The sequence below is a fragment of the Entelurus aequoreus genome, linkage group LG22 (genome assembly GCF_033978785.1).
Source record: "Entelurus aequoreus isolate RoL-2023_Sb linkage group LG22, RoL_Eaeq_v1.1, whole genome shotgun sequence".
NCBI classification, from domain to species: Eukaryota; Metazoa; Chordata; class Actinopteri; order Syngnathiformes; family Syngnathidae; genus Entelurus; species Entelurus aequoreus.
Genome location: NC_084752.1, coordinates 12,326,292 through 12,347,607, shown reverse-complemented (window position 1 = coordinate 12,347,607; position 21,316 = coordinate 12,326,292). Strand labels below are relative to the sequence as shown.

The 21,316-nt window shown below is 36.7% G+C and overlaps 1 protein-coding gene across 1 annotated transcript; it reads left to right on the top strand.

Moving 5' to 3' along the window:
- Nucleotides 1-1,002: 1,002 nt before the first annotated feature.
- On the top strand, nucleotides 1,003-20,167 carry LOC133639363 (CD209 antigen-like protein E). The gene is made up of 5 exons (XM_062032618.1): nucleotides 1,003-1,107; nucleotides 2,136-2,243; nucleotides 10,210-10,415; nucleotides 12,622-12,725; nucleotides 19,982-20,167. The coding sequence occupies exons 1-5, from the start codon at nucleotides 1,038-1,040 to the stop codon at nucleotides 20,127-20,129; spliced, it is 636 nt and encodes a 211-aa protein (XP_061888602.1). The 5' UTR covers nucleotides 1,003-1,037; the 3' UTR covers nucleotides 20,130-20,167.
- Nucleotides 20,168-21,316: the final 1,149 nt, after the last annotated feature.

The following is a 21,316-nucleotide window of genomic DNA, read 5'->3' as shown; positions in this document are numbered from 1 at the left end:
CCGACCTGTCTCCCATTGAAAATGTGCAGAGCATTATGAAGTGTAAAATACCACAACGGAGACCCCGGACTGTTGAACAACTTAAGTTTTACATCAAGCAAGAAAGGGCAAGAATTCCACTTGAAAAGCATCAAAAATTGGTCTCCTCAGTTCTCAAACGTTTACTGAGTGTTGTTAAAAGGAAAGGCCATGTAACACAGTGATAAAAATGCCCCTGTGCCAACTTTTTGCAATGTGTTGCTGCTATTAAATTGTAAGTTAATGATTATCTGCAACAACAACAAAAGTTTCTCAGTTCGAACGTTAAATATCTTGTCTTTGCAGTCTATTTAATTGAATATAAGTTGAAAAGGATTTCCAAATCATTATATTCTGTTTTTATTTACCATTTACACAACGTGCCAGCTTCACTGGTTTTGGGGTTTGTATATAGCACTTTTTTAGTTTCACAAAGTGCTGCATAGTAGTTAAAATACATATTTAAATCAGTGTAAAACTAAGCATAGTCTAGTGTAAAAAACATTTAATCTTAAAAAGAAAAAGAAAATGTGAGTGAAAAAAAAAAACCTACAACACACCACCAGTACTTTTGTGCAAAAATTGGTCTCCTCAGTTCCCAAACGTTTACTGAGTGTTGTTAAAAGGAAAGGCCATGTAACACAGTGGTAAAAATACCTCTGTGCCAACTTTTTTTTTTATATGTTGCTGCCATTAAATTCTAAGTTAATGATTATTTGCAAAAATAAATTAAGTTTCTCAGTTCCAACGTTAAATATCTTGTCTTTGCAGTCTATTCAATTGAATATAGGTTGAAAAGGATTTGCAAATCATTGTATTCTGTTTTTATTTACCCTTTACACAACGTGCCAACTTCACTGGTTTTGGGTTTTGTAAAATAATTCTCCATCTCTTTAATTATACAGCTCGAATTCTGATGTTCCAACATTGATTACATTTTGTTGAATTCTATAACTTCTCTCTGTTTTCCACAGTGAATCCTTCAAAAGCGTCCTTGAAGTCAATAAAATTGAGGACAAATGAATGTCGGGACTATGCCTATAATGACATTTGTCGAATGGAACGGCGTGCAGCAACACAATGCCACAGGTACCCTGGTGACGGGAAGGATATGATGGAATAGTTCTAGTTCCTTTTACACAACACTACACTCAGCACATCTTAGTGTCTTGCCATTGCTTCAACATGGCTGCCGTGTTTAAATCTCACGGCCCTCAAGTCAGCATTGAAATAGGCGAATATGAGCCATTTCCTACAAATGATGAACACAAGACGCCACCAAGTAGGTACATTTGGATGCATTATTTGTTTCACCTGTGCATGTACAATTCATGTCTGCATGGGTGATGCTGGTATGAAAGTATACTGTAATGTTACAGTAGTAAATGTACATCATTTTAATACTGGATAAGTAAATGAAGCTACTTGTTCAGTGAGGTTTAGCGGTCGAAGAAAAATACTTGTTTCGTTGGTGGGGCTAAGTTTGTCACTTATATTAGAATATTCATGACATGTAGGCTGATGTCTGACTGCTTGATCGCGTTCCGCATTTGCCCATATAAGGGCATCCTGCCTGGACTTTAGATAAAACAGTTGCCACTTTCTGAGCAAATAAATAACATGCATTCAAGTACAAAAATTGCTATAACCTTTTGACAATAAAATTGAATTTGTGTCCAAATATTAGGATATTTTTTTAAGTTTAAATTATGCAAGAAAGTAATTTTTGTGATTAATCAAAATGCAAAGGTGTGATTAATCTGATTATATTATGCTAGATCCACTCGACGTCCATTGCACCGGTTTCTAATTTTTTTCCCATTGGGTTGAGTTTTTTCTTGCCCGTATGTGGGATCTGAGCCGAGGTTGTCGTTGTGGCTTGTGCAGCCCTTTGAGACACTCGTGATTTAAGGCTTTATAAGTAAACATTGATTGATTATATAATTTAATCGTTTGACAGCACTAATATTGAAGTGCGTAGAGTTGCAGTTACCATGGCAACACTATTGCAACCAATTTTTAAAAGGTTAATTGAAGTGAGTTTTTATTGTTAAATGTGTGCATTTCCTTGTTATACTGCATGAATGTGAGTGTGTGTGCGTGTGTGTGTTGTACAGGATTCAAACATGTCCACGTGGTTCTGCTGGCCTTTGGAATTCTGTGTGTCCTTCAAGCGGTCCTTAACATCACTCTGAGACTGGCTCACAGCGAAGCAGTTGAAAAAGGTAAACAAAGAAGAAAACAGGAGTTTGTTTCTCAAATGGAAGATTATAGTCCATGCAGGCCCTGTCATGTTGCATTAAAAGGTGCATGAAAAATGTCAATGGACGGGGCGCTTCATATTAAATTTGACCACAATCGTGTTCCTAGCCACTTCCTGCTCCATCCCTGGTAAGAATACGATGCCAAATTCCACTGCACTGTCTCACTGTTCTCCTTAGTTTGGTAATGGACATTTGTTAATGTTTGTAAATAAACAGTACAGGTCACCACTTTGTCAACAAATGCGTGAGCAAATTGTTGAACAGTTTAAGAAAAACCTTTCTCAACCAGCTATTGCAAGGAATTTAGGGATTTCACCATCTACGGTCCGTAATATCATCAAAGGGTTCAGTTAATCTGGATAAATCACTGCACGTAAGCAGCTAAGTCCGTGATCTTCGATCCCACAGGCTGTACTGCATCAACAAGCGACATCAGTGTGTAAAGGATTTCACCACATGGGCTCAGGAACACTTCAGAAACCCACTGTCAGTAACTACAGTTGGTCGCTACATCTGTAAGTGCAAGTTAAAACTCTCCTATGCAAGGCGAAAACCGTTTATCAACAACACCCAGAAACGCCGTCGGCTTCGCTGGGCCTGAGCTCATCCAAGATGGACTGATACAACGTGGAAAAGTGTTCTATGGTCTGACGAGTCCACATTTCAAATTGTTTTTGGAAACTGTGGACGTTGTGTCCTCCGGACCATAGAGGAAAAGAACCATCCGGATTGTTATAGGCGCAAAGTTGAAAAGCCAGCATCTGTGATGGTATGGGGGTGTATTAGTGTCCAAGACATGGGTAACTTACACATCTGTGAAGGCACCATTAATGCTGAAAGGTACATACAGATTTTGGAGCAACATATGTTGACATCCAAGCAACGTTACCATGGACGCCCCTGCTTATTTCAGCAAGACAATGCCAAGCTACGTGTTACATCAACGTGGCTTCATAGTAAAAGAGTGCGGGTACTAGACTGGCCTGCCTGTAGTCCAGACCTGTCTCCCATTGAAAATGTGTGGCGCATTATGAAGCCTAAAATGCCACAACGGAGACCCCGGACTGTTGAACAACTTAAGCTGTACATCAAGCAAGAATGGGAAAGAATTCCACCAGAGAAGCTTTAAAAATGTGTCTCCTCAGTTCCCAAACGTTTACTGAGTGTTGTTAAAAGGAAAGGCCATGTATCACAGGGGTGAACATGCCCTTTCCCAACTACTTTGGCACGTGTTGCAGCCATGAAATTCTAAGTTAATTATTATTTGCAAAAAAAAAAACAAAGTTTATGAGTTTGAACATCAAATATGTTGTCTTTGTAGTGCATTCAATTGAATATGGGTTGAAAAGGATTTGCAAATCATTGTATTCCGTTTATATTTACATCTAACACAATTTCCCAACTCATATGGAAACGGGGTTTGTACTAACATCTTGTAGTTTTTTGTTTTTTTTACATATGTAGTATAATATACAAAGATACAAAGAATTGCTATTGTGACATCTAGTGGACACATTTAGAACAGCAGTTTCTTTCATTCAAAATGTTTTGGCTAATTTTTATACTTAGCAAACTCATCCCGCGGGCCGGATAAAACCGGTTTGCGGGCCTGATCCGGCCCACGGGCCGTACGTTTGACACCACTGCTGTATATTAAAGGGAGTAAACACGAAAGTCCGTCTCCGTTTCTCCGTTTCGGCACGCTCCGATCCGTGGTAGGTTTTGTCAAAAAAGGAAAAAATAATTGCCTTAAACCAAAAATAGAAATGAACTAAATCTCCTCCAATCCAATCCACTTTATTTGTATAGCACATATAAACAACAACAATGTTTCCAAAGTGCTGCACAACAATATTAAAAACAATATTCAAATATTACCCTTAGCTCCACCAATGACTGAATAAAAACAAAAAATAAATAAATATAAAAATAAATATGATTAAAAACGATTTTAAAGGGTAAAACCGATTAAAACAATAAATTAAAATTTTAAAACACTGGTTACATGATATTGTCATATTTCTCTTTATGTCATTTCCTCAAAGTGACAGAAAAACAAAACACAACCTGCCATATTGTATGATTCTACCATGTTGGCAAAATACAAACACATATTTTATTATACTTTGTTGATTTAACAATGAATACCATTTTGTCAAACATTTATTGTGATTCATTGTCATTTTCAGCTCAATGCGTCACACTTGATGTGGTTAATTGTTTGTAATTATACAGTTGGCCAGCAGGTGGTGTCTTGTGCCGAAGGTTGCATTAAAGCTTCGAGAAATTCTCGAATCAATTGGCTCAAGTGGTTCAATCACCCGACCATCACTAATACATAGCATAACCCATTTCAAAAGTAAAATAATGTTACTTCATCCCTTGTCGGTCACAAATATTGCAAAATAGCTGATTTACTTCTTCTCCGCTCTGCACACATTCTTCTTCGGCAGGTTCGACGTTGACCCACGCCCACATTGAGCCGCGCCCCGATCCACGGACGGCAGCTAGGGGTTTCTCGGTTCGTGTACCTTCCGTTCTTTCCATTTCCAATTCTGAAACGCCAATCAAAAAACAAAATTAGGGCTGTTTTTCGATTTTTACTATATATGGCAGATTTGAAAACAAACAAAAAAGGGTTGATTTTCATTCAAATATTGCCATAAAATTGGGCTGTTTTCCTTTTATGGGTTTTTATTTTTACAGATAAACACAAAAATCGAATATATGCTCATCCAAAATGCAAAAATGCGTGTTTATCTGTTTGTTGACAAATTGAACCGGAAGCAGTATTTTAAGGTCCGGGTATCATTCTATTTCCAATAGGTGAGGGCGGACATACGTCACTTCCGCTTACCAATCCCCTAGCAACCGGGAATTCGTTGAAAACAAACCAGCTCACAGCGAACACAGCATTGACAGAAAAAGCATTTAACGAGCGTTGTGGCTTGGAAGTCGGCGTTAAATCCTTAATTTACGCATTTTTACTTATTCGCATATCGTGTGAAAAAACGAAAATGTATTATTTGCGTCAGACTCGTCTCAGTTAACTTTAAAGCTTCTCAGGCTTAGCTTAGCTTGCTAGTTAGCTTAGCCTGCGCGCTACTAAGAAAGAGACGCGGAAGTTATCAACAACAAGATCAAGTGTTAGTGTATAAAATATTGAGAGATTTGAGGGCTACATGTATTGTTTAAGTACAACAAAGGAGAGTTTAAACAGAGAAGGGGGAGGTGGCAAAATAACATAATAAGGAAAGTAATACCAAGATTACGGGTAAATAATACTGGAATGTCCGGCAAAAAACCCCAAAAGAAAGCAGACTGACCCCTAGTAGCCTGGTCCTTGTAAGTTGTAGCCTTATGAAGGCGCAGTACAGCAGGCGAATAATGTACAAAATATATGTCTTTGTATTGAAAAGTCTTGCAGACAGCATTTTGCAATTGTCTTAAAAAGTTGATTAAATGGCAACATGAAAATTGTAGGGTTTATTGGTTTTTAAAAACCCAACTGTTAAGTGCAAATTTAAACGAAACCGGTTTTCGAAAATAGCTAGCTAGGCTATAGACTATATAGTATATTACTTACTTAACTTAATCCTCTTCTTCCCGGATGGGAAATAAGGCTTCGACGACTCGACGCCATTCATCTCGCTGCTGTGCTAGTCTCTGTGCCTCGCCCCATGTAAGCTTCATCTCTTTCAGCTCCCCTTCAACTGTTCTTCCCCAGGTGTTCTTTGGCCGCCCTGGCTTACGTTTTCCCGGTGGTGTCCATCTTAACGCTGCCTTTGGTATCCTCTCGTTGTCCGGTTTTCGAAAATAGCTAGCTAGGCTATAGACTATATAGTATATACCGCATGTTATTTTTGTACAACAACAACTTCAGCTGTCGAACGTTATAAGGTACAAATTCAACAAGTACAACATTAGCACGGACGGTATAGCCAAGTTGTGGTTAAGAAGGTGGATTTTTGTTCCTTATATTTACCAGAAACGAAGTGATCCGAACACACGACCCGGGACTTTGGGGGACTCCAGTGAGAACCGTCCTCGTTTTCCCGGTGTAAAGCTGCGAGCCATTTGTCTCGTCTCTGTGGGCTTTTATCACGCTTTGGCAGAACAAAATGCAACCTTTGTTTTCCCTGTTTCCAGTTGTGGTTAGCACAACCAAAAACAACACAGTTTTTCGGCATTTTGGAGGCAGAATGACGGGTTTAAACAGCGTAGGTCGACAGGTTAAAGAGTAATGGCAACGGTTTGTTTTCAACGCCAGTCTGGTTGCTATGGCTCGAAGAACCCGTATGTAGCTCAGTTGCCCGGATGTCGGCCCTCACCTATTCTTAAAATGCAAATTAAAAAAAAACAAATTCCGGGCCATTTTTTCTCATTTAATTTCTGAAACAAAAGTTGGACAACTATTTCATGACACTTTTTCAAAACGACAATAGGACTCCTGCTGAACAAAGATGTTACTGTTATGCTAAAAACATGCTAAACGTAAAGGAAAAGCTTAAAAAAATACTGCTTCCGGTTCAATTTGTCGCCACACATAACCACGCATTTTTGCATTTTGGATAAACATTTTTTTCGATTTTTGTGTTTATCGTAAAATAAAAATCCATAAAAGGAAAACAGCAAAAAATCAAATTTTATGGCAATATTTTAATGAAAATCAACCCCTTTTTGTTTGTTTTAAAATCTGCCGTATATAATAACAATTGAAAATCGGCACTAATTTTATTTTTTGATTTGCGTTTCAGAACTGGAAATATACGGACCTTTTCCTTTTCGGGATTTTAATTTTTTTCAGAAAAACACAAAAATCGAAAAAATGCAAAAATGCGGGGTTATCTGTGTGATGACAAATTGAACCGGAAGCAGTATTTTAAGCTTTTCCATCACGTTAAGCATGTTTTTAGAATAATAACACTAACACCTATGTTCAGCAGGAGCCCTGTTATCGTTTATAAAAAAAAAAAGTGTCATTAAATAGTTGTCCAACTTTTGTTTTAGAAATAGAAAAAATGGCCCAAAATCAGTTTTTTGATTACACGGACCCTTCTCGCTCAAACGGCACAATTGTCCTCCCCCCGCTTAGCTAAGACACACTTCCGGTTCCTGTCTACTGCGCTAAGCCTCTTGGTTAATGTAGTATATAAACATTTACCTACACACGTCTCCTAACCTCATCATCATCATCATCATCATCATCATTTCTTTTTATTCCTTTCATGAAAATGCATATATACAAGCCATATACTGTTGACACTGTCATTGTTTTTTTATTGTTTCTTATACATTTTCATGATCAGAAAGGAGCAGATGGAAGAATACTTTCTTATATTTATCTGCCCCCTTTTTAACACAAATTATTTAGATGACTTTATCACTGTTCCCTCCACCAACACCTGAACTCCAACATACTTTTAATTTTCGTTTAAGCATTTTCAAAATGACACGTCCAATCAAAATCAAAAATCAGTTTGATATAATTCCAGTTGTCTGTTTTTGTAACTCTTTTTAAATTCAAAAATATTCGTGCAGCTTTTTAAGTCTTTGTCTAGAGAATTCCATGTTTTCACACCAGCAACAGACAAGCACATCTGCTTCAAATTTGTTCGCACTCTTGGGTGTTTAAAATCATACGGCATAGACATAGACTTTTATATAACAAGCTACATATTTAATGAAAGATAATTACTCCTAGTTTACATGGATTTATATTCGTCTTTATCAGAGGTGGTCCTTGCTAGAATGAAATACAATTTATTTGGAAGCGGTTTGTGCTGTGTGGCCAATGTACCTGTCCTTTTTACAGCTCAGTCATAGTTTTATATTGAGGGTGGCAAGTTGGGTCCACCGATTTTCCGCCTTGGAGGGTAAGCTTACTTCCACCTCGAATTCTAAATAAAACCGAGGCGGAAATGTGCCTGCCCGTGGGTGAGATGGGTTTAGGTGTAAATTACCTGCACCAGAGGAGATTTTTTTGGGAAAGGAGAAATTTTACGCCTCCGTTTTAGAAAGACTGGCCAGCAAATTGCCACCCTTACCTTGAACCAAATGTGCTGCCTTCTCTATATAAAAAGGACCACTAATAGTAATTGGTGGCGGTAGTGTAGAAAACTGGCAAGTTTTGTTTTGATCTTTTTTTTCTGCATGGGAAAACTGATCTATAACATAAAGCTGACACAGAGTTTTGTATTTAATTATATAGGTAATGTCTGTTTTTAGCATTTCTTTTTACAAAATGAAAATATCAAAATGACCTTCACATACTTGGATTTTTTTAGGATGTGGCCCTTGGTGAAAAATAATGTACACCATATAATAACATATTGTACATTCCAAACATTTCTTGTTCAATGTGTTCATTAAAAAAAATTCTAATAATGAAATACATTGGGAATTGTGTAATAATATCATGAGGAGATAATGCATTAATACCGTATTTTCCAGACCATAGGGCGCACCAGATTATAGGGCGCATCAAAGGGGTCATATTATCATAATTTTTTTCTAAATGTAAAACACTTCCTTGTGGTCTACATAACATGTGATGGTGGTTCTTTGGTCAAAATGTTGCATAGATTATGTTTTACAGATCATCTTCAAGCCGCTTTCTGACAGTCGCTTCAGGATGCTCCGTTCTGTGGGCGGTCTTATTTACGTGGCTCACCTTCGACAGCGTCTTCTCCCCGTCATCTTTGTTGTAGCGGTGTAGCGTGCAAGGACGGGAGTGGAAGAAGTGTCAAAAGATGGAGCTAACTGTTTTAATGACATTCAGATTTTACTTCAATCAATAACGGAGCAGCATCTCCTCATCCGTGGCTCACTAGTGCAACAACAACGCCGGAAATGTGTCCCGTGAACAACCGTCCGACCGGAACTCTAATAACTAAAGTTCCTTGGGTGAATAATGTAAACTCACTACACCGGTATGTTTTAGCGCTTTCATGGCACATTTACTGACAGATATAAGTAAGAACTTTACACTACTTTATATTAGAAATGGCAACAGCGGAGGATGAATGTCCCATAACAAGAAGATAGAGAAAAAGAAGAAGCTTATCGACTACGGTATCGGCACGGACTGTCAAGTCGGGAGCACGCAAATTTTCAAAACTTATGCAGCTCCCAAATACAGATCAGCAGGTACCAGAAGGTAAGAAAAGTTGCTTTTGCATAATATTGCGAACCAAAGCGGCAGATATGTTTTACCTTATACACACACCATAATAATACTCGTATGTTGAAGCACAGTACAATCCATCAAGCGGTGCGGCTTCATAACTTAACAAAATCGTACTAACACATTTTGATAGATTTTTGAGAACCGTGTGTGCTTTATATTTTCAATGGAACGTATACAATTTTGGTGTTGCAGTCTACACGTATCTCTTATGTGTGACTGCCATCATATTGCTGTCTACACGTATCTCTTATGTGTGACTGCCATTTACTGGTTACACTTATCATTTCACCATGTACCAAATAAAATAGCTTCGAGGTCGGTAAGCACAACCAAAACTGTTCCGTACATTAGGCGCACTGTCGAATTTTGAGAAAATGCAAGGATTTTAAGTGTGCCTTATAGTCCGAAAAATACAGTATAATAACTATTACAAGCGGCCCTCGAAGAGCAGCCATAACTGCGATGTGGCCCTAAATGAAAAACAAGTTTCACACCCCTGTTTTAGATGAACAATCACTTTTCAGCCTGAAACCTGTCTGCAACTTGTGGGCGACAGAGCAGACCGCAAGGAAGCCTCTGCTGGTGTTTCTTTCTGCAAATATAATGAATAGTATACTAGTTTAACTAATCGCCTTCAGAACTGAACTGTTCTCTTCTTGCTGCAGTAATATACAAATGTAGCTTTCATTCAAAGGGTGTGTGGAGCTTTTTCATCTGATTGACCCGGTCTTTGTGCAGGTGAGACAGGAGACATCGGTGTAGGTGAGACAGGAGACATCGGTGTAGGTGAGACAGGAGACTTCTCTATCTGTCCACAGGGGTGGCTCCTGTTCGGCTCCAGTTGTTACTACGTTTCCTCACAGAGGAAGAGTTGGGACAGCAGCCGACGAGACTGTCTGCAGAGACACGCTGATCTGGTCATCATCAACAGCAGACAGGAACAGGTAAACAATGTGCTGCTTGATGGATGGACTTTTGTTATAAAAGCAAGGAACTTCTTCCAATGTTGCACCTTTGAAGGTTTTCTTTTCTTTTCCTCTTTTTTTTTTAGTTAGAGAGTGCTTTGACCAAGTGTGACCAAGGGTCTCCAATCGGAGCAGCTCTGAAAAGCCTGATCCTGATAATATACGCCATTTTTGTAGTGTCATTGTCAAATTTAAAATGAGAATAGGTAAGGACCCCAGTTATGGTCCCATTGGGGTTTCCAGTCCACACCTTCAAACTAAGCACTTTTTTCAGAAAATAATATAAGCCAACCCCCCTTTTTTTCAGTGTATTCAAACTCCTATTTGTCAGTCTTAGTAGCACTTCGACACTTTGATTGTTGGGAAGAAAAACATAATCAGGTTGTTTGTTTTTCGAAAGAGCCAAAAGCAAAGACCTTGAATTGTACAAAACCCAAAACCAGTGAAGCTGGCACATTTTGTAAATCGTAAATAAAAGTAGAATACAATGATTTGCTAATCCTTTTCAACTTATATTTAATTGAATAGACTGCAAAGACAAGATATTTAATGTTCGAACTGAGAAACTTTTTTTTTTTTTTTGCAAATAATAATTTACGTAGAATTTAATGGAAGCAACACCTTGCAAAAAAAGTTGACACATGGGCATTTTTACCACTGTGTTACATGGCCTTTCCTTTTAACAACACTCAGTAAACGTTTGGGAACTGAGGAGACCAATTTTTAAAGCTTTTCAGGTGGAATTATTTCCCATTCTTGCTTGATGTACAGCTTAAGTTGTTCAACAGTCAACGGGGGTGTCCGTTGTTGTATTTTAGGCTTCATAATGCGCCACACATTTTCAATGGGAGACAGGTCTGGACTACAGGCAGGCCAGTCTAGTACCCGCACTCTTTTACTATGAAGCCACGCTGTTGTAACACGTGCAGAATGTGGCTTGGCATTGTCTTGCTGAAATAAGCAGGGGCGTCCATGATCAAAGTTGCTTGTATGACAACATATGTTGCTCCAAAACCTGTATGTACCTTTCAGCATTAATGGTGCTTTCACAGATGTGTAAGTTACCCATGTCTTGGGCACTATTACACCCTCATACCTTCACAGATGCTGGCTTTTGAACTTTGCGCTTATAACAGCCCGGATGGTTCTCATACTCTTTGGTCCGGAGGACATGACTTCCACAGTTTACAAAAGCAATTTGAAATGTGGACTCATCCGACCACAGAACACTTTTCCACTTTGCATCAGTCCGTCTTAGATGAGCTCGGGCCCAGGGTGTTGTTGATAAATGGCTTTCGCTTTGCATAATAGAGTTTTAACTTGCACTTACAGATGTATCGACAAACTGTAGTTACTTACTGACAGTGGTTTTCTGAAGTGTTCCTGAGCCCATGTGGTGATATCCTTTACACATTGATGTCGCTTTTTGATGCAGTACCGAAGGTCACAGGCATTTAGATGTTTATTACGCTTACGTGCAGTGATTTCTCCAGATTCTCTGAACCTTTTGATGATATTACGGACCGTAGATGGTGAAATCCCTAAATTCTTAGACAGAGAAATGTTGTTCTTAAACTGTTGGACAATTTGCTCACGCATTTGTTCACAAAGTGGTGACCCTCGCCCCATCCTTTTTTATGAATGACTGAGCATTTCACGGAAGCTGCTTTTATACCCAATCATGGCACCCGCCTGTTCCCAATTGGCCTCTTCACCTGTGGGATGTTCCAAATAAGTGTTTGATGATCATTCCTCAACTTTCTCAGTCTTTTTTGCCACTTGTGCCAGCTTTTTTGAAACATGTTGCAGGCATCAAATTCCAAATGAGCTAATATTTGCAAAAAATAACAGGGTTTACCAGTTCTAATGTTACGTATCTTGTCTCTGCAGTCTATTTAATTGAACTTAGGTTGAAAAGGATTTGCAAACCATTGTATTTGGTTTTTATTTACGAATTACACAACGTGCCAACTTCACTGGTTTTGGGTTTTGTAGAAGGTGAATGGACATTCTTAAATTTCTACAGATGAAAATGAGCAACTATGCTATAACATTAACATCCTGTACAGAAGTGGAGGTTCATCAATGTCCCAAATGGATGCATATTATTTTCTGTTTGCGCCCTTTAAACTTTTGCTTACTTGGAAATTCAGAGAATCACCTTTAAACGTCTGTGCTGTGACAGGCATTTCTCACAGGGTTCACCAAGGCAGCCTGGATCGGAATGTCAGACAGGGTTCAGGAGGGAAACTGGATCTGGGTGGACGGAACACCGGTCAACAAAGACAAGTGAGCATCAAAATTATTACACAATACAGTATTCATGTTTCACCTGTGCTGCATTTTTATGCAGCAATGAACTAGAATTTAATTTAGAGGAGTCAATGTGCAACTTGTATTACTGTCCTGTGCATCAACACACATGTTTAAATACCAAACTGGTACCCTAACGAGAGTAGGGAAGGGAATCATATGGCCCCATTACTAGGTGGATCTCGTGTGAGAGAAAGGAGAGGGGTTCATCATTTTCCAATGCAGTCTGCTGAAGATGATGGAAAGCGCCACTCTACATAGTATGTGACGAGCCACAAAACACATTTTTAAGATATTCAACACTCTACTGCCCTCTGGCGGCTGAAGTGGATAGTGCATCCCCCAATTCATCACGTTTCATGTGTCAGGTAAACTGCGACAAATGGGGCCTTATGAATCCCCTTCCTACTGTATATCACCTAGCACTGTTAGCATCTTTGAAGTACTTTTGAAGCAAACTGATTGTTGGGTTTTTGTGCTTATCTTCATTGATTCATTTGTTTGGGTTTGGACCCTCAAAGACAAAGGCAGTGTTAGCAAAAAGTAAAATTGTTATTGGCTTCCTCACATAGAGCACATTTGTCAATAGGCAAAAAATACAAATATTATTGTATTAGTTTATTTCAAACATGCATAGTTAAATTTTTTCAGTTTCTCATTTACATGTCTGAAAAAGGAGTAGGACGAACCAGAACTTATTTAATACTACCCCTTTTCCGCTTCATAGCAATGTCTAACATTAGTTAGTTCACTTCCTGTGCTCATTTTGTAACACAAGCAAGGTATAAAATGAGACATTTTAAGGAATTAATTGTAGGAAATGTAAATTAAAGGGGACCTATGATGATTTGAATCTACATTTAAAAAACACTTCCTTGTGGTCTAGATAATTTTCATTGGATATTATTTATGATTTTGCGTAAATTTTGCTCCAAAAATATATATATATATATATACACTACTGTTCAAAAGTTTGGGGTCACCCAAATAATTTTGTGGAATAGCCTTCATTTCTAAGAACAAGAATAGACTGTCGCGTTTCAGATGAAAGGTCTCTTTTTCTGGCCATTTTGAGCGTTTAATTGACCCCACAAATGTGATGCTCCAGAAACTCAATCTGCTCAAAGGAAGGTCAGTTTTGTAGCTTCTGTAACGAGCTAAACTGTTTTCAGATGTGTGAACATGATTGCACAAGGGTTTTCTAATCATCAATTAGCCTTCTGAGCCAATGAGCAAACACATTGTACCATTAGAACACTGGAGTGATAGTTGCTGGAAATGGGCCTCTATACACCTATGTAGATATTGCACCAAAAACCAGACATTTGCAGCTAGAATAGTCATTTACCACATTAGCAATGTATAGAGTGTACTTCTTTAAAGTTAAGACTAGTTTAAAGTTATCTTCATTGAAAAATAAGGACATTTTAATGTGACCCCAAACTTTTAACATACATATATATATATTAGGGCTGTGAATCTTTGGGTGTCCCACGATTCGATTCAATATCGATTCTTGGGGTCACGATTCGATTCAAAATCAATTTTTTTTCAATTCAACACGATTCTCGGTTCAAAAACGATTTTTTCCAGATTCAAAATGATTCTCTATTCATTCAATACATAGGATTTCAGCAGAGTAGTAGATTTTTGTAAAAAGCTTTTATAATGGTAAAGGACAATGTTTTATCAACTGATTGCAATAATGTAAATTTGTTTGAACTATTAAATGAACCAAAAATATGACTTATTTTATTTTTGTGAAAATATTGGACACAGTGTGTTGTCAAGTTTATGAGATGCGATGCAAGTGTAAGCCACTGTGACACTATTGTTCTTTTTTTTTTTTTTTATAAATGTCGAATGATAATGTCAATGAGGGATTTTTAATCACTGCTATGTTGAAATTGTAACTAATATTGATACTGTTGTTGATAATATTCTTTTTTTTTTCACTACTTTTGGTTTGTTCTGTGTCGTGTTTGTGTCTCCTCTCAATTGCTCTGTTTATTGCAGTTCTGAGTGTTGCTGGGTCGGGTTTGGTTTTGGAATTGGATTGCATTGTTATGGTATTGCTGTGTATTGTTTTGTTGGATTGATTAATAAAAAATAAAAATACATTTTTTTTAAATAAATAATAAAAATAAAAATAAATCGATTTTTAAAAAATGGGAATCGATTCTGAATCGCACAACGTGAGAATCGCGATTCGAATTCGAATCGATTTTTCCCCACACTCCTAATATATATATCGCAGAGTGATATCAGTTGACAGGCTGACACCTCAAATTGATCTCTGAACGGCGCAAGATACGAAATTGTTGGAAAAAACTAGTTAAAGTGCCGCAAGTCGCTAAAGAAGAAACTGCCGTTAAGACACAAGCAAGAGGCAGTGACGTCAGTGACTGCCACGATGCGAAAAGGTAAATGAAAGATTGAAATCCCGAAACCTTCGGGGTCAGCTGTTACAGAACACAACTGGGAACAAGATTTGAGGTTGGACACAGGACATGATGGGAATCAAGAAGTGATACTACAAATACTTGAAGAAATGAAAGAAGAAATTAAATAAATGAAAAAAGAAATGAAAGAAGAAATGAAAAAAGAAATGAAAGAAGAAATGAAAGAATTGAAAGAATATCTGAGAAAAGTAACAACAGAAAACCAACAAGATGTGAAAAGTCTGCAGGAAAATATAGAAAATCTGCAATCTCAGAACAACAGAAGAAATAATGAATCCACTGAAATGGGCAAACGAATGAAGACCCTTCAACAAGACAACAACATGCTGAGGAATATCATAGATGAAATGGATCAGGACAAACGAATGAATGATATCATCGTGACTGGGCACCGAATTAAACCAAGATCCTATGCGAAAGCTGTGAATAATGAAGGTGAACCAGATGAAATGGATATGATCTCAGCAGAACAGCAAGTGGTCAACTTTCTGCAATCAAAGGACATTGAAATTGACATTAATACCATCGAAACATGCATCCCACTGAACGGAAGAAACAACAACGCCACTCCAGTCGTGCTCGTGAAACTCGTAAACAGAAAATCTAAAATGGCATTGCTGAGACAGGGAAAGAAGCTGAAGGGAACAAATGTGTACATGAATGAGCATCTCACAAAACGCAATGCTGGAATCGCCAAGAAAGCACGTGACTTGAGGAAGCAGGGAAAAATCCAGGGAACTTGGAGCATCAACTGTAAAATCTACATCAAGCTGAATGGAGGTCCAGAAGCAAGAGTAATTGTTGTCCATGACATCAAGGACCTGGACAATTTTTAAAGTTTACACAGCTACCAAAACAACGATGATAATGGACTCTGACAGAAAACAAACACCCAAATTCAGCATCGACACTACTACGTTCCAAAGGACGACTAAACAAGAGGACCTACATTCAGGATTGCATCCACCTACACTTATTGAGATTATTGAAACAACATCAAAGATTGTTGAACAAGAAAATATGGAACTAAAAAATTTCTGCAACAAAGATTACAAAAACCAGGATTTGGAAAATGATATAGATCCAGATACAAATTTTTTCTCCCACATCAGTAATAATTGTTTTTATTATACAGATGATCAATATAATAGCAACATTACATGCGATAACAAATTGTCAATTATTCATTTTAATAGCAGAAGCTTGTATGCAAACTACAACAACATTAAGAACTTTTTGGAACACATCAACGAACCATTCAAAGTGATTGCTGTTACAGAAACATGGATTGATGATAAAAAAGGAATAGATTTTGATCTGGAGGGATATGAACTAAACTACATCAACAGAACCAACAAAAATGGAGGAGGAGTAGCTGTGTACGTGATGAAGAACCTGAACTACAAAGTGGTAAAAAACATGTCATTTGCTATAGATAATATCTTAGAATGTATAACCATTGAAATATGTCGGGAAAAAATCAAAAACATTTTCATCAGTTGTATATATAGATCACCTAAGTCAAGTATAGAAACATTTGAAGAATGGATCAAGGCTACTTACATGGATAATGGTCAAAGAATAATGTTCTTATGTGGTGACTTTAATATTTACTTATTGAACCCTAACAAGCAAAAGTCTATTGATGACTTCATTGATACAATGTACAGCATCAGTTTATATCCAAAAATCACAAAGCCAAGTAGAATCACAGCACACTGTGCCACGCTTATTGATAATATTTTTACCAATGAGTTTGACAATAACACTACAAGTGGTCTACTTATAACCGACGTTAGTGATCATCTGCCAGTTTTTACAATATATGATGGACACTACAAGAAGAACATGGAAGACAAAAGGACATTTCGAAGACTGTGCACAGAGAAGAGGATGACTGCTTTCAAAATTGAGCTACAAAAGCAAGATTTGGACAATGTGTACAATGAAAAAGAGGTTGATGAAGCATATGAACATTTCTTAAACAAGTTCATAATACTTTATGACAAACATTGTCCATGGATACAACTTAGTAATAAACAGAGAAAGAATAATCAACCATGGATGACAAAAGGATTAAAAAATGCTTGTAAGAAGAATACACTATATAGAGAATTTATAGCACAAAGAACTATAGAGGCAGAAATTAAGTACAAAAAGTATAAAATCAAGTTAACAGACATACTACGATCATGTAGAAAAGAATATTACAGTGAATTATTGGACAGGAACAAAAATAATATGAGAGCAACATGGGGCATCCTCAATAGCATTATTAAAAATGGCACAAAGAGGGACTACCCTCAATACTTTTTAGACGGAAATAAAAACAATGACAACATAAAGGAAGTAGTTGAAAGCTTCAATAATTATTTTGTAAATATTGGACCAAAATTGGAAGAAAGGATTCCAGACCCAGTTCCAATTGAGGACTATAATGATACCATAGAGCGAAATCCCAACTCCATGTTCCTCAGTAATGTGACACAGGAGGAAATAGTTACAATCGTGAAAAAATGTAAATCTAAGACTTCAACTGATTGTAATGGAATTGATATGGAAATGATAAAAAAGGTTATAGAAGAGATCTCAGGACCATTAATGTATATTAGTAATTAGTAAACAGGTACATTCCCAAACAAAATGAAAATAGCTAAAGTTGCACCAATTTATAAGACTGGAGATAAACATCAATTTACAAATTATAGACCTGTTTCTTTACTTCCACAATTTTCTAAAATCATTGAAAAACTGTTTAATAACAGATTAGAGAGTTTCATAAATAAAAATAGAATACTCGAAGAGAACCATTATGGATACAGAGCTAATGTCTCAACTTCAATGGCTTTAATTGAAATTACAGAAGAAATTACCAATGCAATAGACAGTAAAAAATGTGCAGCAGCAGTTTTTATGGATCTAACTAAAGCATTTGACACAATTAATCACAATATTTTAATCAAAAAACTAGAACGATATGGCATCAGATGGTTAGTCTTAAACTGGATAAGAAGTTATCTAACGAACAGGAAACAATACGTGAAGCTAGGCGAACACATGTCTACAACGCTAAATATATCCTGTGGTGTACCTCAGGGATCAATATTAGGACCTAAATTATTCAATCTCTATATAAATGACATTTGTAAAGTTACAAAAGATTTAAAGTTAGTATTATTTGCGGATGATACAACAGCGTTTTGTTCAGGAGAGAACACACAGGAGATAATACAAATAATAACAGAAGAAATTAACAAATTAAAAAGATGGTTTGACAAAAACAGACTATCGTTGAATCTTAGTAAAACTAAAATAATGCTATTTGGTAATAGTAGAAGAGAAAGTCAAACACAAATACAAATAGACGGAATAGAAATTGAAAGAGTAAATGAAACCAAATTTCTAGGTATAATGATTGATGATAAATTGAACTGGAAATCTCACGTAAAAAATATACAACATAAAGTAGCAAGAAACACGTCAATAATGAATAAAGCAAAACATGTTCTAGACAAAAAATCCCTTCATATTCTATACTGCTCACTAGTGTTACCATATCTGAGCTACTGTGTAGAAATATGGGGAAATAATTACAAAAGTACACTTCATTCATTAACGGTGTTACAAAAAAGATCAGTTAGAATAATACATAATGTTGGATATAGAGAACATACAAATCCTTTATTTATTGAATCAAAGATACTGAAATTCCATGACATAGTGAATTTGCAAACAGCTAAAATTATGCACAAAGCAAACTATAACCTGCTACCCAAGAATATACAACAATTCTTCTCAAAAAAAGAGGAGAAATATAATCTTAGAGAAAAACGTAATTTAAAACATTTGTTTGCACGTACAACACTTAAGACCTTCAGTATATCAGTGTGTGGAATTAAATTATGGAATGGATTAAGCAAAGCAATCAAACAATGTACTAATATGATCCACTTCAAGAAACTTTTCAAACTTAAAGTGTTTACAAAGTACAAAGAAGAAGAACCATGACAAACATTTTCAATTTATTTCATCCATCCATTCATTCATTCTTAAAGTAATCTTACTTATCTCATCATATGAAATATGACTTTCTTCACCAATTATTATTATTAAATTCTTACTATTATTTATTTATTTATTTTATTGTGATTACCTATGGAGTTTATTGTGAATAAATTGAGAACAGGAAGTGAATAAAAAAGTTTCAGCAACTGTTATGTAAAGAAAAGGGGTAGGATTAAATAAGCTCTGCTTCTTCCTACTCCTTTTCGAACATGTTGAAAAGAGAAACTGGAACTTGTGATGTATCATGTTGTATGCTTGCATGTTCGAAATAAACTCAAACTCTAACTCTAACTCTAACTCTATATAATGTTTAGGTATATAAACATACTATCATGTTCCACGTCTATTGATCATACTTATTACTTACAGCACATCGCTGTACTTATGTATAGTCTTATTTATTTATTTATTTTTAAACTCATGGATTGAACTGCACATCCAGTTCCCTTTCGCAGCATTTCCACGGGTTTAGCCCTTTCACAGATACACAATGTTCCCTGGAGGTTAAGAACACTGCCAGTTGGAAAGCGGCTGCAGGTGTGCCTGGTTGCTCTGCAATAGAAGTAAAGGAATCTGAGGAATATTTATTCAAAATAAAAGACATGAAGAAAAAAACATAAGGTGACAGCTGGATGATGGGGATTGATTTTCTTTCCTACTGGACATTTACATGATTCCTGGTAATGTTTTGGTTTCCTTCTGTAGGCTGGAATGGTCCCCGGGGCAGCCTGACGGCGCATTTGGAGGCGAAGACTGTGGTGATCTTCGTACGATGATCAACTTTCTTGGTTTGAATGATTTTAATTGCAGTGCCAGATCCCAGTGGATTTGTGAGAAAGAACTCTTGTTATGAAATGTGTCCTCTCTTTTATCTACTTCAATAAAATTATATTTGTTATCACTCTAAATCCAAAACACCCCCTCATCCCAAAAAGAGAACCTCTTATGAGTTTATGAATGATTGAATTAACTGCAGATTACATCCACCTTCCTCGTTGGTAGCCGCTAGACAAGACATTAAAAACAGGATATACAAATATAAAAGCATACATAGAAAAACAAAGTTTATTACCAACCACCAATGAATTTGGCCCTATAGTATTGACCCCTGTGGTTCCCCGCAGACACTTATATTAAGACATGTAAAAACAATGAACACACGTTACAATCTGAGGTCATATCAGTTCTCTGTTAAGTCAATATGCAGTACAGACAAGTATAAGTAGCAAATACAGTAATATAATATCAGTTTCAAGTAATAGTACAAACCATTAAAACAAAATGTTGAAGGGGGAGGACTAGGCTGGTGACGTCACAACTGCATCTTATTTAAAAAAATATTTTGCCCTGTGATGAGGTGGCGACTTGTCCAGGGTGTACCCCGCCTTCCGCCCGATTGTAGCTGAGATAGGCTCCAGCAACCCCCACGACCCCAAAAGGGACAAGCGGTAGAAAATGGATGGATGGATGGATTTTAAATGTCACTATGATAATTATGATTATGATGTACTAACATTATGATGTCAGTATATATTTGATTATGTTGTTAGTATATATTTGATAGTATTTATCTGTATCATGAATCAATTTAAGTGGACCCCAACTTAAACAAGTTGAAAAACTTATTTGGGTGTTACCATTTAGTGGTCAATTGTACGGAATATGTACTTCACTGTGCAATCTACTAATAAAAGTTTAAATCAATCAATCAAAAACTATTCTATAATATATATTTTAAAAAAAAAATCGAACTATAACGTCATTGACTTAACCATCACTGACCACAAGATGGCGCTAATGTTCTATTTAAGTTTTCTTCATGGAAGATAGATTGCAGTTTACATTCCTTAGTAATTTACTGTAATTGATTGGAAAATATTACACAGGATTTTATGGTTGATCTAACAAATCAAATATGTATTCATTGATTGTACAGCTAAATAGGAAGGAGAGCAAATGAAGAAGAAGTTGCAGTTGACAAGCGGCTGGCGACGGGGTGTTGGCCAATGACCTTGGCTGGGGGGCGGGACTTCCGGGGAG

What these genes read in the sequence shown, in the direction of transcription:
- LOC133639363 (XM_062032618.1), top strand. Translation starts at nt 1,038, where the DNA reads ATGAATGTCGGGACTATGCCTATAATGACATTTGTCGAATGGAACGGC. An exon ending in GCAGCAACACAATGCCACAG is followed by an intron (nt 1,108 to 2,135) that starts GTACCCTGGTGA and finishes TGTGTTGTACAG; the next exon opens with GATTCAAACATGTCCACGTG. An exon ending in TCAACAGCAGACAGGAACAG is followed by an intron (nt 10,416 to 12,621) that starts GTAAACAATGTG and finishes GTGCTGTGACAG; the next exon opens with GCATTTCTCACAGGGTTCAC.